This window comes from Phyllostomus discolor, chromosome 6 (genome assembly GCF_004126475.2).
Source record: "Phyllostomus discolor isolate MPI-MPIP mPhyDis1 chromosome 6, mPhyDis1.pri.v3, whole genome shotgun sequence".
In the NCBI taxonomy this organism is placed as follows: Eukaryota; Metazoa; Chordata; class Mammalia; order Chiroptera; family Phyllostomidae; genus Phyllostomus; species Phyllostomus discolor.
This window is the reverse complement of record NC_040908.2, coordinates 23,046,555-23,058,865: the sequence shown is the minus strand read 5'-3', so window position 1 is coordinate 23,058,865 and position 12,311 is coordinate 23,046,555. Positions and strand designations below refer to the sequence as shown.

At 35.4% G+C, this 12,311-nt stretch overlaps 1 protein-coding gene across 2 annotated transcripts in view; it reads left to right on the top strand.

Moving 5' to 3' along the window:
* SOS1 (SOS Ras/Rac guanine nucleotide exchange factor 1) overlaps positions 1–12,311 on the top strand; it is a 114,109-nt gene that overhangs the window by 75,114 nt on the left and 26,684 nt on the right. For both annotated transcript variants that reach the window (XM_028515233.2, XM_028515232.2), the window contains exons 11-15: positions 7,169–7,250; positions 8,000–8,122; positions 8,403–8,506; positions 9,681–9,903; positions 11,004–11,123. In XM_028515233.2, coding sequence (XP_028371034.1) covers positions 7,169–7,250; positions 8,000–8,122; positions 8,403–8,506; positions 9,681–9,903; positions 11,004–11,123 — 652 coding nt within the window. The remainder of the gene's footprint in view (positions 1–7,168; positions 7,251–7,999; positions 8,123–8,402; positions 8,507–9,680; positions 9,904–11,003; positions 11,124–12,311) is intronic.

The following is a 12,311-nucleotide window of genomic DNA, read 5'->3' as shown; positions in this document are numbered from 1 at the left end:
GAGCAAAAAAAAAAGTTTTAAGTAAGTTTATGATTTTGTGTTGGGCTGCATCATAGCCATCCTGGGCCAGGCCACAGGGTTGGACACCCTTAATTGTAACAGGTCAAGTCACCATTTGTTTTAAGAACTATGAATCTGTTCTTTTTCTTTCTTTTCTTTGGGGGGTGGGGAGGGTTGGTTAGTTGGTTGGTAGGTATTCATTAGAGAACATACAGTGCAAGTTGTGGCTTAAACTGAAACAAAAGCTAAAATTTAACTTGCACATTTTTATTGTATTGTTATAGAATTATAATAAAAGACATTGGTTATAATATAAGAAATTTTAATAACTAATAAGCACTATTTTAAGATTTTTTTAGATTATAGGTTGGTTGCACGTTGTCATAAAAAGCAGAAGAACCCTGAGCCATGTGGCTCAATTGGTTGAGCATCATCCTGCAAAGCAAAAGGTCGCCGGTTCAATTCCCCATCAGGGCACATGCCTGGGTTGCAGCCCAGTCCCCGCTAGGGGGACAGGGGGGCACATGGAAAGGCAACCCAACAATGTTTCTCTCACACATGTATGTTTCTCCTTCTCCCTCCCTTCCACTTTCTCTAAAAATAAATAAATGAAATCTTAAAAAAAAAAAACAGAAGAAAAACTAGTTTAACATTACTTAGTTCAGGCTTCACTGTATCTACTGCAAACTTGATCCCTTGTGCATTTTAGCAATAATATGTGAAATAAAGCTATAGCTCTCTAGCGTTGAATGAGGTGACCAGTTCCCCACTTTATAGACAAAACCCAAGGCTCCAGAAATCATATCATCAAGTAACTACAGAGTGAAGACTAGACTATAGGCCTCTTGACTTTTTAACAGAATATACTTTCTACCATATTATACTGACTCACACAAGGTGAATTCTGTTCATTAGAATATAATTTTTATTATGTGTATCGAATAATAAAAATAAAGAGACTTACTTGCTTGGTTTGAATTGCCAGTAATATAAGTAGTTTGTTCACTTTTGGGGAAGACAAGTCTACTATGGAGATACAGTTAGAGTAATTTTTTTCTTATTGAAATCGTTAATAAATTCTAATTCTAACCTTTCCATTTTAATGCAAATATGTTATATAGTTACATACTCATCCTCACAAGTTTAGTTTTTAACAAAACCCAGTCATTAGTCTATTGGTGTTTGTTCTGTGAAGGAAAGCTTTCTGGCAGAAAGAATTAAATATAGATGAACTAGGAAGTGCTTACTTGCTTTAAAGACTGCAAGAGGGCTTTGTGGGAAATCTAATTTATAGCTTGTCTCACAGACCCAGTGTTTCTGTATATATAATAATTCACTAGCTACATCAGAAAATTGGAATTCATCCCAAAATGCTAGGAGGAAAATTTTCTGTTTAGACGGATCATTCTGAATCTGGCAGAGATACGAGGAGACTTTCCTTACTTAAACAGTAAGAACGCACAAAGCAATATGCATATAAAAGGAGATGAGAGTAGGAATTTGACTTTGGTTACAATTATAGGAAATAAAGTACAAATTAGTATTGAGAGTTAAGACGACATGCTTAAAGAAATGTTTGGTGATGGTATATCTGGTCTGATGTTTTCTTTTTGAGAAATGAGGTGACCTTGAGGTAGGAAGGTGTAATAATTCAGAACTGACATTATGTGGAAATAAGAGCTTTTCACATTGAAGTATGGGGAAAAGGTGTTTCCCAGCATGGTGAATTTCTCTTTTATGGAAAATGATACTGACCAAAACTTAAGTCAGTTTATATTTTTCTTTAAAGTACTTACTGCTATTTTATGCCCTCAGAAAATCCTCAAAAACCTGCATCAGATTTCTTCTGAGTTTGTGTCCTGTATAAGCTGAGTTTGGGTGTTTTAACTTTAAGAAAATCTTTTGAATGGTTTTTGATCTATAGGGCAGTGCTATTCTATTTTTAAACACTGATTTTTTTAAAGTGTTTGTGCGTCAGCATAGCTGTCTGTTTCCTTTTTTAAGGAATTCAAGAGTTGATTGTTTATAAATCCTTGCTGAGGAGCTTATTGTTTCTTGTAACTTTTTAAATGGCTGTATTAAAGGGAGAATTATCACGTAAACAGACATCCTGATGAACAGTGTTTCACTATGGTGACTGGGGAGGGGTATTCTTTACATAAATAACTCTAGGTAATAAATATCTCATAAATATCATTGATCTTGCCAAATAAAATATCAAGTGTTGATCAAAATAAGCACATAAGGAAAAATCCTGAAATTATCATCTCAAATCTAGAATGCTGTATTCTGAACACTAATGTAAGTGTATTCTGAGTTCCTCGGGTTTTGAAGAAGTGTGCAATAAAATATCAAAGAACAGTTTTAGAGCGAGGGGGACAGCCTGCTAGAAAACCAGCAGAAAATAGTAACTACAATTCATGTTTGAAATGACCTGGGCCTAGAGCAGGGGACCTGATGGCCGCTGGCAGGTATTCATCGTACTTTGCTGTGCATAATGTGCTGCCGCGTATATTGCATACCCACATTTTTGGCCCAGAGTTTCAGGAAAACAATCTTTGTTTTAATTTTTTAACTCAGTTTTTATTTATTTATATTTAGATACTTGTTTTTTTGTATTATAAAGGAATTTTAGCATTTATTTTTGAACATATGGTACAAGAAATTTTATGTAATAATAATTACAATACACAAGAACAGATACAAGGTATTTCAGGTTCTACCCATGTATAATGCACATTTTTTATTTTTCCCTCAAAAATTTGGGCAAAAAAGTACGCATTATACACAGCAAAATACGGGTATATATAGAGAGGGATGCTGAGCTGCTAGTTAACATTGATGGAAATCTTAGTAGAAGAATGGGAGTCAGAAGAGAAAAACCACAGAGGAAGTTTTTGTCATTGCTAATATTGAAATCCATTAGTGGTTACTTTGAGAAAGAGGTTTGAGGCCTGGCTGGTGTGACTCAGTTGTTTAAGTTTCACACCACAAACCAAAAGGTCGTGGGTTTGGTTCCTGGTCAGGACACATGCCTGGGTGACTGGTTTTGTCCCAGTCTGGCACCTACCAGAGGTAACCAATCGATGCTTCTCTCTCACACCAATATCTCTCTCCTCTTGTTCTCTTCCTTCCCCTCTCTCTAATATCAGTAAGCATGTCCTCAGGGGAGGATTTAAAAAAAAAAGTAGTTTGGCCCTGGCTGGTGTAGCTCAGTGGATTGAGCACAGGCTGCGAACCAAAGCATCACAGGTTCAATTCCCTGTCAGGGCACATACCTGGGTTGCAACCCATGGCCCCCAGCAACCGCACATTGATGTTTCTCTCTCTCTCTTTCTCCCTCCCTTCCCTCTCTAAAAATAAAATAAATAAAATCTTTAAAAACAAACAAACAAAACAAAAAAAAGTAGTTTGTAGAATTACATCTGCAAGCAAATGATAAATGGAAAGATTAGAATCTTGAAATAGTTGATTTTCATTTTCTCACAAGTATTTGTGCTTATATTTCAAAACCAAACCAGCCTGGCTTTTGTATTTTTATCCATTTGCCTTCCATCTGTCTGAAATATCACTTTATAATATAGGTAGATAACTGCTACTCATAAGCAACAGAGGCAATATAAAACTTGACTTTTATCATTGCCTGATAAGTATAAGGTGGTCCTTAATTTTCTTACAAAATTGTATAACCTGTCTTTATTAATGAGTTTTGTTAAAATATCAAATTATCAGCCCTGGCTGGTGTGGCTCAGTGGGTTGAGTGCCAGCCTGCAAACCAAAGGGTCACAGGTTCAGTTCCTAGTCATTGCACATGCCTGGGTTGCTGGCCAGGTCTCCAGTAGGGGGCGCATAAGAGGCACACGTTGATGTTTCTCTCCCTTTCTCCCTCCTTTCCCCTTTCTAAAAATAAATAAATAAAATCTTTTTAAAAATGTCAAATTATCCTAGTTTTTTATATCATCAATAAGATAAAGGTCTCCAGTGTAGTGGGACATGATACATGTTAAAATCACTGAATGGAGAAGTCAACAGATATAAAAATAGCTTCTGGAATATGGACCCTTTTTTGTACAAAATTTCAAATGTGCAGATGTTATGTCCTCTCATAAGTTTTTCATTCATTAGTAGTTTTTCACTGTGTTAGACTAAAAATAGAGTCTAAATTAATATAAGCCTGGGAATATATGCAGCTTTTAAGAGATTTTTTTTTAAGTGCTTAAACTTTTGCCAAATTTTCTTGGCTTATTTTTAGCTTCTGGGTTTTTTTTTTCTTTTTGGCAAGACTACTCTTCTAATCAAACTAAAAACAACTTCAAACTTGAATCGCTTTAGAACTTGTACAACTGATGATTGTGGGAGTGTTTATTTCACCACCAGCTTCAGAAACTCCTCTTCTGAATAGTATACAGGAAGGTACAGCTGCTACTTCCTAAAATCTGGAAGAAGACTTAACAAGAATTACAGAATCACAATTAGACTGATGTTTCCATGGCTTTCTGGTGCTTTTATCCAAGAGTAGCAGTTTATAGCTACATTCTGCATTAATCATTTGTGTAAATTTCTATAGTGATTATATAATTTATGGATTCATTCTTTATATTTAGATCTCACAGCCTTGGAAACCTTAAGGGATCCTTTGATCCAGGGAGGTAATGTGATACAGTAGGAAAAAAAGCACCAAATCAGGAATTACACAATCTAGATTATGGTACCATCTCTGCACTCTCGTATGACCCTAGATAAATCTGTCTTCTCTCATATGTGGAAAGGAAAAATACCACTGGCCCTGCTCACTTCACAGAAACCGAATGGAGCACATTATGAGAATGCTGTTTGCGAACCTTACAGAACAGACTTCAGGAGCTGATGTGACGCCCTCTGACTGACATGGCACTGAGGCACATCGTGATTTCTCAGCATTGTCATGAGTTACTAGTGTACTGAAATGGCCAGAAGTTTGGTTTAAGATGAAAAGGCTATTTTAAAATAGTATACCTCTAAAAATAGCCTGTTTTTAAAAATATTTTTAAGTTCATTAAGAACCTTTATTCTGTTTTTCAACTTAAAAGTACCTTTAATATCCCACAACTTTTTATCCTGACTTAAATGGATCTGGATGACAGTTTTAGAATTTTAGACTGAAGTAAATTTTTCTTTAAAAAAAAAAAAGGACAGGCCACCCTGAATTTGGAATAGAACTCAGGGATACTTGGAGCACTTTGCACTAAAGGTCTGGGCGCTCTCTCCAACAGTGACAGCTCAGCATCTCTACAGTGGCCACTGCTTCTGCTTCCTAAACACGTGATGTTTTGAGTAGCCTCACCTTACAAATAGATTTGCAGAACAGGAAGAAGATTCTTGAAAGGGAGGACTGTGATGAAATCGATATAAATCTCAGTTTTAAAATCTTGTACAGCCTTCTGTTTTAAAATCTTTTCTTCTGGTTGAGACATTAGTCTTTAACGTTTGAGGAACTCTGTAACTGAAGACAAACAATAAAATACGAACAGAGGAAATTACTAAAGGGTTGTATGTGTTTATATGACTTTTATCAGTAATCCACTCTAGTGAAAGAAGATGGGTATTAAAACCAATGTAGTTTTGTTATTAAACTTTTCTTTAACTTAAAAAGGTATAATCTTAAAATCCAGGCTGTCTGATATTTAAATCAATTCATTACCTCTATGACTACATATACCAATTAATTGGAAGTAGATTTCTGTTTTATGATAAATCCAAAAATCAGCTATTGGGGGAAGTTAATGTATTATTTTTTTATTATAAGGCTGAATTTAGGGTAGTTCTTAATCAGACAGAATCAGCATAACATTTTCCAAGCAAATTAATTCTGATTTTTGCTAAATTCTATAGTAATAAAAGACACTGTACTTCTTATAAAGGGTCCACAGTGTATATAGCCTAACAAAAATAAAGGCACTTGCTACTCTGAATGAATTTATCATTAAATTAGAGCATACTAGACTGTAATGTAAGATAGGAAAAGGATTCTCCAAGTAAAACTAAAGTTAATGATCTCTTTCCCTCCTCCTCTTTAACAACTCAAAACTAAAGGTGGAGCTTGATAACATTTGTGTTCTAGAAGTTCCATCCCCTCCCCCCCCCCCCCCCCCCCCCCCCGTTGTGGAGTACTGTTAGGGTGAGACTGTAGTAGGCCAGGCCTGGGGCAGTGGTCACACTCAGTCAACCACCTGGTTCACTGCAGGGAGATTTGAATGACAAGTACGTCCTCTGCTGGAAGGGGTTGGAGACTCCTGCTCTTATGACTGAACTCTCATTGTGATTACTTGAAATAAAAAGAATTGAAAGTTGTGAACAGAACCAAATCAGCATATTCTGGCACATTTAATAGTTTTAATAACTCATATGTATTTGTAAGCATCTTTTAGTAGTTTTTTTTAAAAAACCTTTAGCAAATAAAATAATTTAGAAACTGTATTTAACTTTATCTACAAAATTATAAGGTCCAATTTCTAGTTGTATGCTCTGTTAACATGATTGAAAGCAATCTAGATAACTGATCCTAAATAAACTAGTCTGGATGTCAGGAAAGGTAATGGATTATGCTGTGGCCTTTCTCTTTATGAAGGAGATAAACCACCTGGTGGTGCTCTGAGATCCAGGTAGGAGGTGGGGAGCTTGCTTCCATGCTTGGCCTTTCCCTTCCTTCCCTTAGCGCCCCTGAGGCCAGTGATGACATCAGCTGGTCAGAGTTGTGCAGAGGTCAAGAAAATAGGTTGACATAAAATTTTAGTATCCAGCCATGGCTGGTGTGGCTCAGTGGATTGAGCACCACCCTGCAAACTGAAAGGTCGCCAGTTCGATTCCCAGTCAAGACAAATGCGTGGGTTGTGGGTGAGGTCCCCAGTTGGTGTGCAAGAAGCAACCAAATGATGTAGCTCTTGCACATTGATGTTTCTCTCCCTAAAAGTAAGTAAATAAATAAATCTAAAATTCTAGTATCCTTAGTTTTGCCACTAATTTAAGAGGCACTAAGTCTAACAGTTCATTATAAAATCTAAAGCATTCTATGTGGTTAAAACATTCTGGGACTTTTAAAGTTGACTATTTGATCTCTTTTGAAAATGTAAATACTAGTTTAATCATTCTGAATCAAAGATTTTAATAAGATTTTTCCTTTTCTTCTTAGATCCCAATTTTGTTCGGACATTTCTTACAACATACAGATCCTTTTGTAAACCTCAAGAACTACTGAGTCTTCTAATAGAAAGGTCCGTTAATTTTAAATGTTTAAATCCTTTTTTTAGAGATTAAGATCTTATATTCTTGGAAATATATTAAATGAGCTTTAAATTGTAGTTCATGAACACTGTTTTAAGAAATAAAATCTCTTAGAAGATCATTCAGTTTGTTAGCTTTGATTATTTAAAAACAAAAATAGACATTCTTTTTTACATGGAAAATCAGTATGTGAAGCTTCAAATTTATAAGTTAATCTAACTAAAGATCTATATAAAATGCATAATTTAGACTCAGGAAACTCAAATTTTGATGATTTAAATGTTCTAAACAGAATTTTTCAAATATGCCACAAGTTGAGGAAAATAGAGCTTATCAGCGAACAAATAATCAGGAAAAGTGTTTCACCCACGAAACATTATAATCAAGAAGTGTTTCATTCAAAAGAGCAGTCAACTTTTCAAGCTTTACCCTTAAAAAGTATTATGTTAGTTGATTTACAGTAATTACACAAGCCAAAAAGGAACATCAGTTCAATAACTTTATAATTACATTTATTTTTAGACTTTGCTGGTATTCCTTCTTGTGTTTCTAGTTAGGTTTGTCTGTAAGACCATTAACCTTTGCACTATAGAAGCGTTGTTTTCACTGATGTGTCTGTCCTTAGTAATTTTTTACAGTGCTCTCTTGATTGTGCTGACTAGTAAAACAGTTTGTAGCTTCCTAATTGTATAATTTGATGCAATTAATATTTTCATTAGTTTATTCTGCTTTCTGTTAGGTTTGAAATTCCAGAGCCTGAGCCAACAGAAGCTGATCGCATAGCTATAGAGAATGGAGATCAACCCTTGAGTGCAGAGCTAAAAAGGTTTAGAAAAGAATATATACAGCCTGTACAACTGCGGTAAGCGCTAACAAATAACTGAAGTAAATCAGCCTTTATTGAACTTTTGTTTCAGAGTTGAAACAAAGCCAGGAGGAGATAGTAAGTAAAATGAGTGACAAGCAGTTGTCGAAAGTTATTGTATAAGTCTTAATTAACATGGAATTTTGAAAGTGGTAAGCATCTTATAAGATTATTTAATTTAGTGACAGTTACTGTTTCATTTATACCATTCATCGTGATAAGCATTTATCCCCGAGTTCCCTTGTAATTCAATTCTTCTTCTGTGTGAATGCCACAGAGTATTGAATGTCTGCCGGCACTGGGTAGAACACCACTTCTATGACTTTGAAAGAGATACAGATCTTTTGCGGCGAATGGAGGAGTTTATTGGAACAGTAAGAGGTATGGTTTTTTTTAAGTGCCTAGTTTTATGTGTAATAAAAGTACCTATATGTGGTGAGTGTCAATTGCTGTCCTTACAGCCCACTGTTAAGAGGTGTATGTGGTAGTGCCAGCATAGCAATTTGAAAAATTAAAAAATTTTCATCAAACAACGCTTTTTATCTACAAATTGCTCAGTCATCACCCTGTTGAACCAATGTATTTTCGTTTAGTAAATCAGCTGGTTGGTTCTTTTGGAATTGGATAGGAAAAGTCTCCTAGATAGATAAGTGTATTGTCTTTACACTTACCTGACAGTGGGTGTACAAAGGACAGGTAGGGACTGCTGTGCCATCACAACCCCGCTGACAGAGTCCCTGAGCCACAGGTGAACAGGGCATACATCAGAGAGGCAGCAGAGCACGGGGAATGGAGCGCTGGGATTGCTGGGAAATGGGAGTTTTATTCCCAGCACTGCCAGTCATCAGCCATGACTTTGGACAAAGTTACTTTCATTCATTCTCATCAGTAACATGTGGAGCTAGGTTAAATGATCTCCCAAGTTTCTCTTCTAGTTTTAAAGATGCTGTGATTCTATAGGTATAAGACTGCCTTATGTAAACTTGTCTATATTTCCATGGTACAGGCTAAATGAGGATCAGAGTAGTGTCCAGCACCCACACTTCCATGCATAGTACGAAACAGAGCTGCCTCAGAAACTGATAGTTAAATGGAGGACTCGGTCCTCCGGCGCTGTTTGGTGTACAAAGTGCAGTGTTGATTAGAGGAACAGTGGGTGTGTATAGTCTGTCCTTGGAAGTCTCATCTGTGTAAGATAAATCTTTTTTTTTTAAGATTATAAAATATTTTGAACAGAAGTTCAGAACAATAGAGGTAAACAAATCTCTACAAATAAATTACTTTCTAATTTCATTTTAAAAGGAAATGGAAGAATATAAACCAGATTGTAACAGTGGTTACCCAGGTGAGGAAGAATGAGACTGGTGTAGGGAACAGGGAAATGGTAAAGGGGAACTTCCATTTTTAAAGTTTTGATCACTTGAACTTTTTATATAATAAAGATACATTCAGGTATCATTTGTATGATTTTATACTATTTTAAAAAATAAAATGTTGAGTAAAAAGTATTTAAATGTTACTTAAAGTGTATTTAATTACCTAAAATGTATTTCAGGTAAAGCAATGAGAAAATGGGTTGAATCCATCACTAAAATAATCCAAAGGAAAAAAATGGCAAGAGACAGTGGACCAGGTCATAATATTACATTTCAGAGTTCACCTCCCACAGTCGAATGGCATATAAGCAGACCTGGACACATAGAGACTTTTGACCTGCTCACCTTACACCCAATAGAAATTGCTCGGCAGCTCACTTTACTTGAATCAGATCTATATCGGTATGTAATTTGACATTCAAGCTGAAAAATCACTTTAAAGGAGTTAATTTGTTAAATGAAATACTGGTTTCTGCCTTAAAAGACTGTTATGACATAAGTGAGTTAGGATGTGAAGTGTCTGGTGTGCAGAAGGCTCCTCTCTCACTCGCTGACCCCCCCTTGCTTTGTCTGGATTTTAAAGCTTCTCTCTGGCTGCAGTCACCCCTTGTTGGAAAAGCTAAGTTCACATGCTGGCTTTTCCATTTGCTGGCTTGGTGTTCCAGAGCAACTCCAACCTTCTTTTGTAACTTTCTCCCTCTGCCTATTAGTTTCCTTGCGAGTAAAGCGGACCTACGATATTACTCACTCCCGGGGCGGTGGTGAGGTTTAAAAAAGTCAATAGATGTACAGTGCTAGCACAGAGTAAGGGCTCAGTACGTTAGCTACTGCTGTTGCAATTATGAATTTAAGTCATGGCCACTTACAGCCTTTTTAGTTTTTCTACATGTTAATAACTACTGTCTCAAAAAAATGTCTGTTTCTAGTTGTAAATGGGGGCTATTTAGAAATTCAACCTATTTTTAATAACTAAATGATAAAAAAGGAACTAAATTTATAGATCTCTTCCCACCAAAGATAATCACTATTCTCAAAAATCAGTGTTAGAGTTTATTTTATTTTTCAGGACTGTTTGTGGTTGGGTTTCCCCTCCTCCTTTAGAGAAAGAAAATGTATGAATTGAAGTATTACTATAACCTTGTTGAGCTGATTATTGTAACAGATATATCATTATTTAAAAGAATTATCCCAAACTACTTTGTCACCCCAGTTTGTTAAATAATATTTGTAAGTGCTGGGAAAGATATTATGAAGAAATCCCAAACTTGCCCCAAATAAAATGCTACCATAAAGCAATAACAAAAGTACACAGGTACATGCATAAAATATGTTTAATATATAGAAAAAGATGCAGAATTATAATTTTTGTTAAACCTTGTCATAAATCTTGCTGCTGGTGTAAGAGGAAAGTTTATATGAGTTTAGTTTTATCTGTCTCGTTTATTTAATAAAACAGTGCACTAGAGGGAAAAGTATCATGTAGAATTATATCTTGATTTTAGAGCTGTACAGCCATCAGAATTAGTTGGAAGTGTGTGGACAAAAGAAGACAAAGAAATTAATTCTCCTAATCTTCTGAAAATGATCCGGCATACCACTAATCTCACTCTGTGGTTTGAGAAGTAAGTATTACTGACATTCTTACTTTCATAACACTCAGATGCCTTACAAATTACATTGCAGTTCTGTTTCTATATGTCTCATGTTTTGTTCTTCTTTCTCCTTTCTTTCTGCACTGAGTGAAAAGTTTTCTAATGTAGCATTTTAATTTCATTAATTTTTTATTATATTTTGAAGCTTTTTTAATGGTTGCTTAAAGTTTACCACATACATCTCATTGAAATCAGCTTCATATTTATAGTAACTTAATATCCATGATACACAGAAATGTTAATCCTATATAGTTCTATTTCCTTCCCCCCTTCTTGTGGTATTATTGTGATCCACATTATGTATAAGTAATGATGCAAATCTAACAATACGCTATAATTATTGCTTCACCATTTGCCGTCATTTTCTTAGCCCGTTATAGGTCTGCTCTCACCCCCCTCCTTTGTGCAGTACTGGCCATGTATTACACACAATTACATTTCTGTTTGTTATAGGCTCAGCAGTACATCACATGCACCTTCTTTTATACAGTGGCTCTTTAAATCATTTAAAATAAGCAATGAGAAAAAATATGCATTTCTAGTATCTTTTATAGTCACATAATTACCTTTACTCGTCCTCTTTCTTTGTGTGGATTCATATTACCATCTGGAGTCACTTGCTTTCAGCCTGAGGAACTTTTGTACATGGGTCTGCTAGCAACAAATCCTTTCCATTTTTGTTTGTCTGGGAGAGTCTTTATTTTGCCTTCACTTTTGAACAATAGCTCCATCTTAAAGTTAACTAATTATTTCTTCTGCCAGTTCAAATCGACTATTGAGCCCCTCAGGTAAATTTTTTCTTTTAATTATTGTACTTTTCAATTCCAGGATTTCCATTTGGTTACTTTTATGATTCTGTGTGTTTTGTGATATTCTCTATTTGATGCACACTGTCTTCATACCATTCTTTGCTTTTTAAATCATGCTTTCCTTTAGTTCTGTGAACATACTCCTAATGGCTACTTGAAATCTTTTTCTGTTAAATTGGACAGCTGGTCTGTCACAGTTACTGTTCCCTGCTTTTTTCCCCAGTGAAAGGGTTATTCCTTCCTATTTCTTTGCATGCCTCATAATTTTTTGTTGGAAATTTGACATTTCAGATAATATTGCAGCAACTTGAAATTGCTGCCCTGCCCCATCCCCAGGACTTGTTATTAT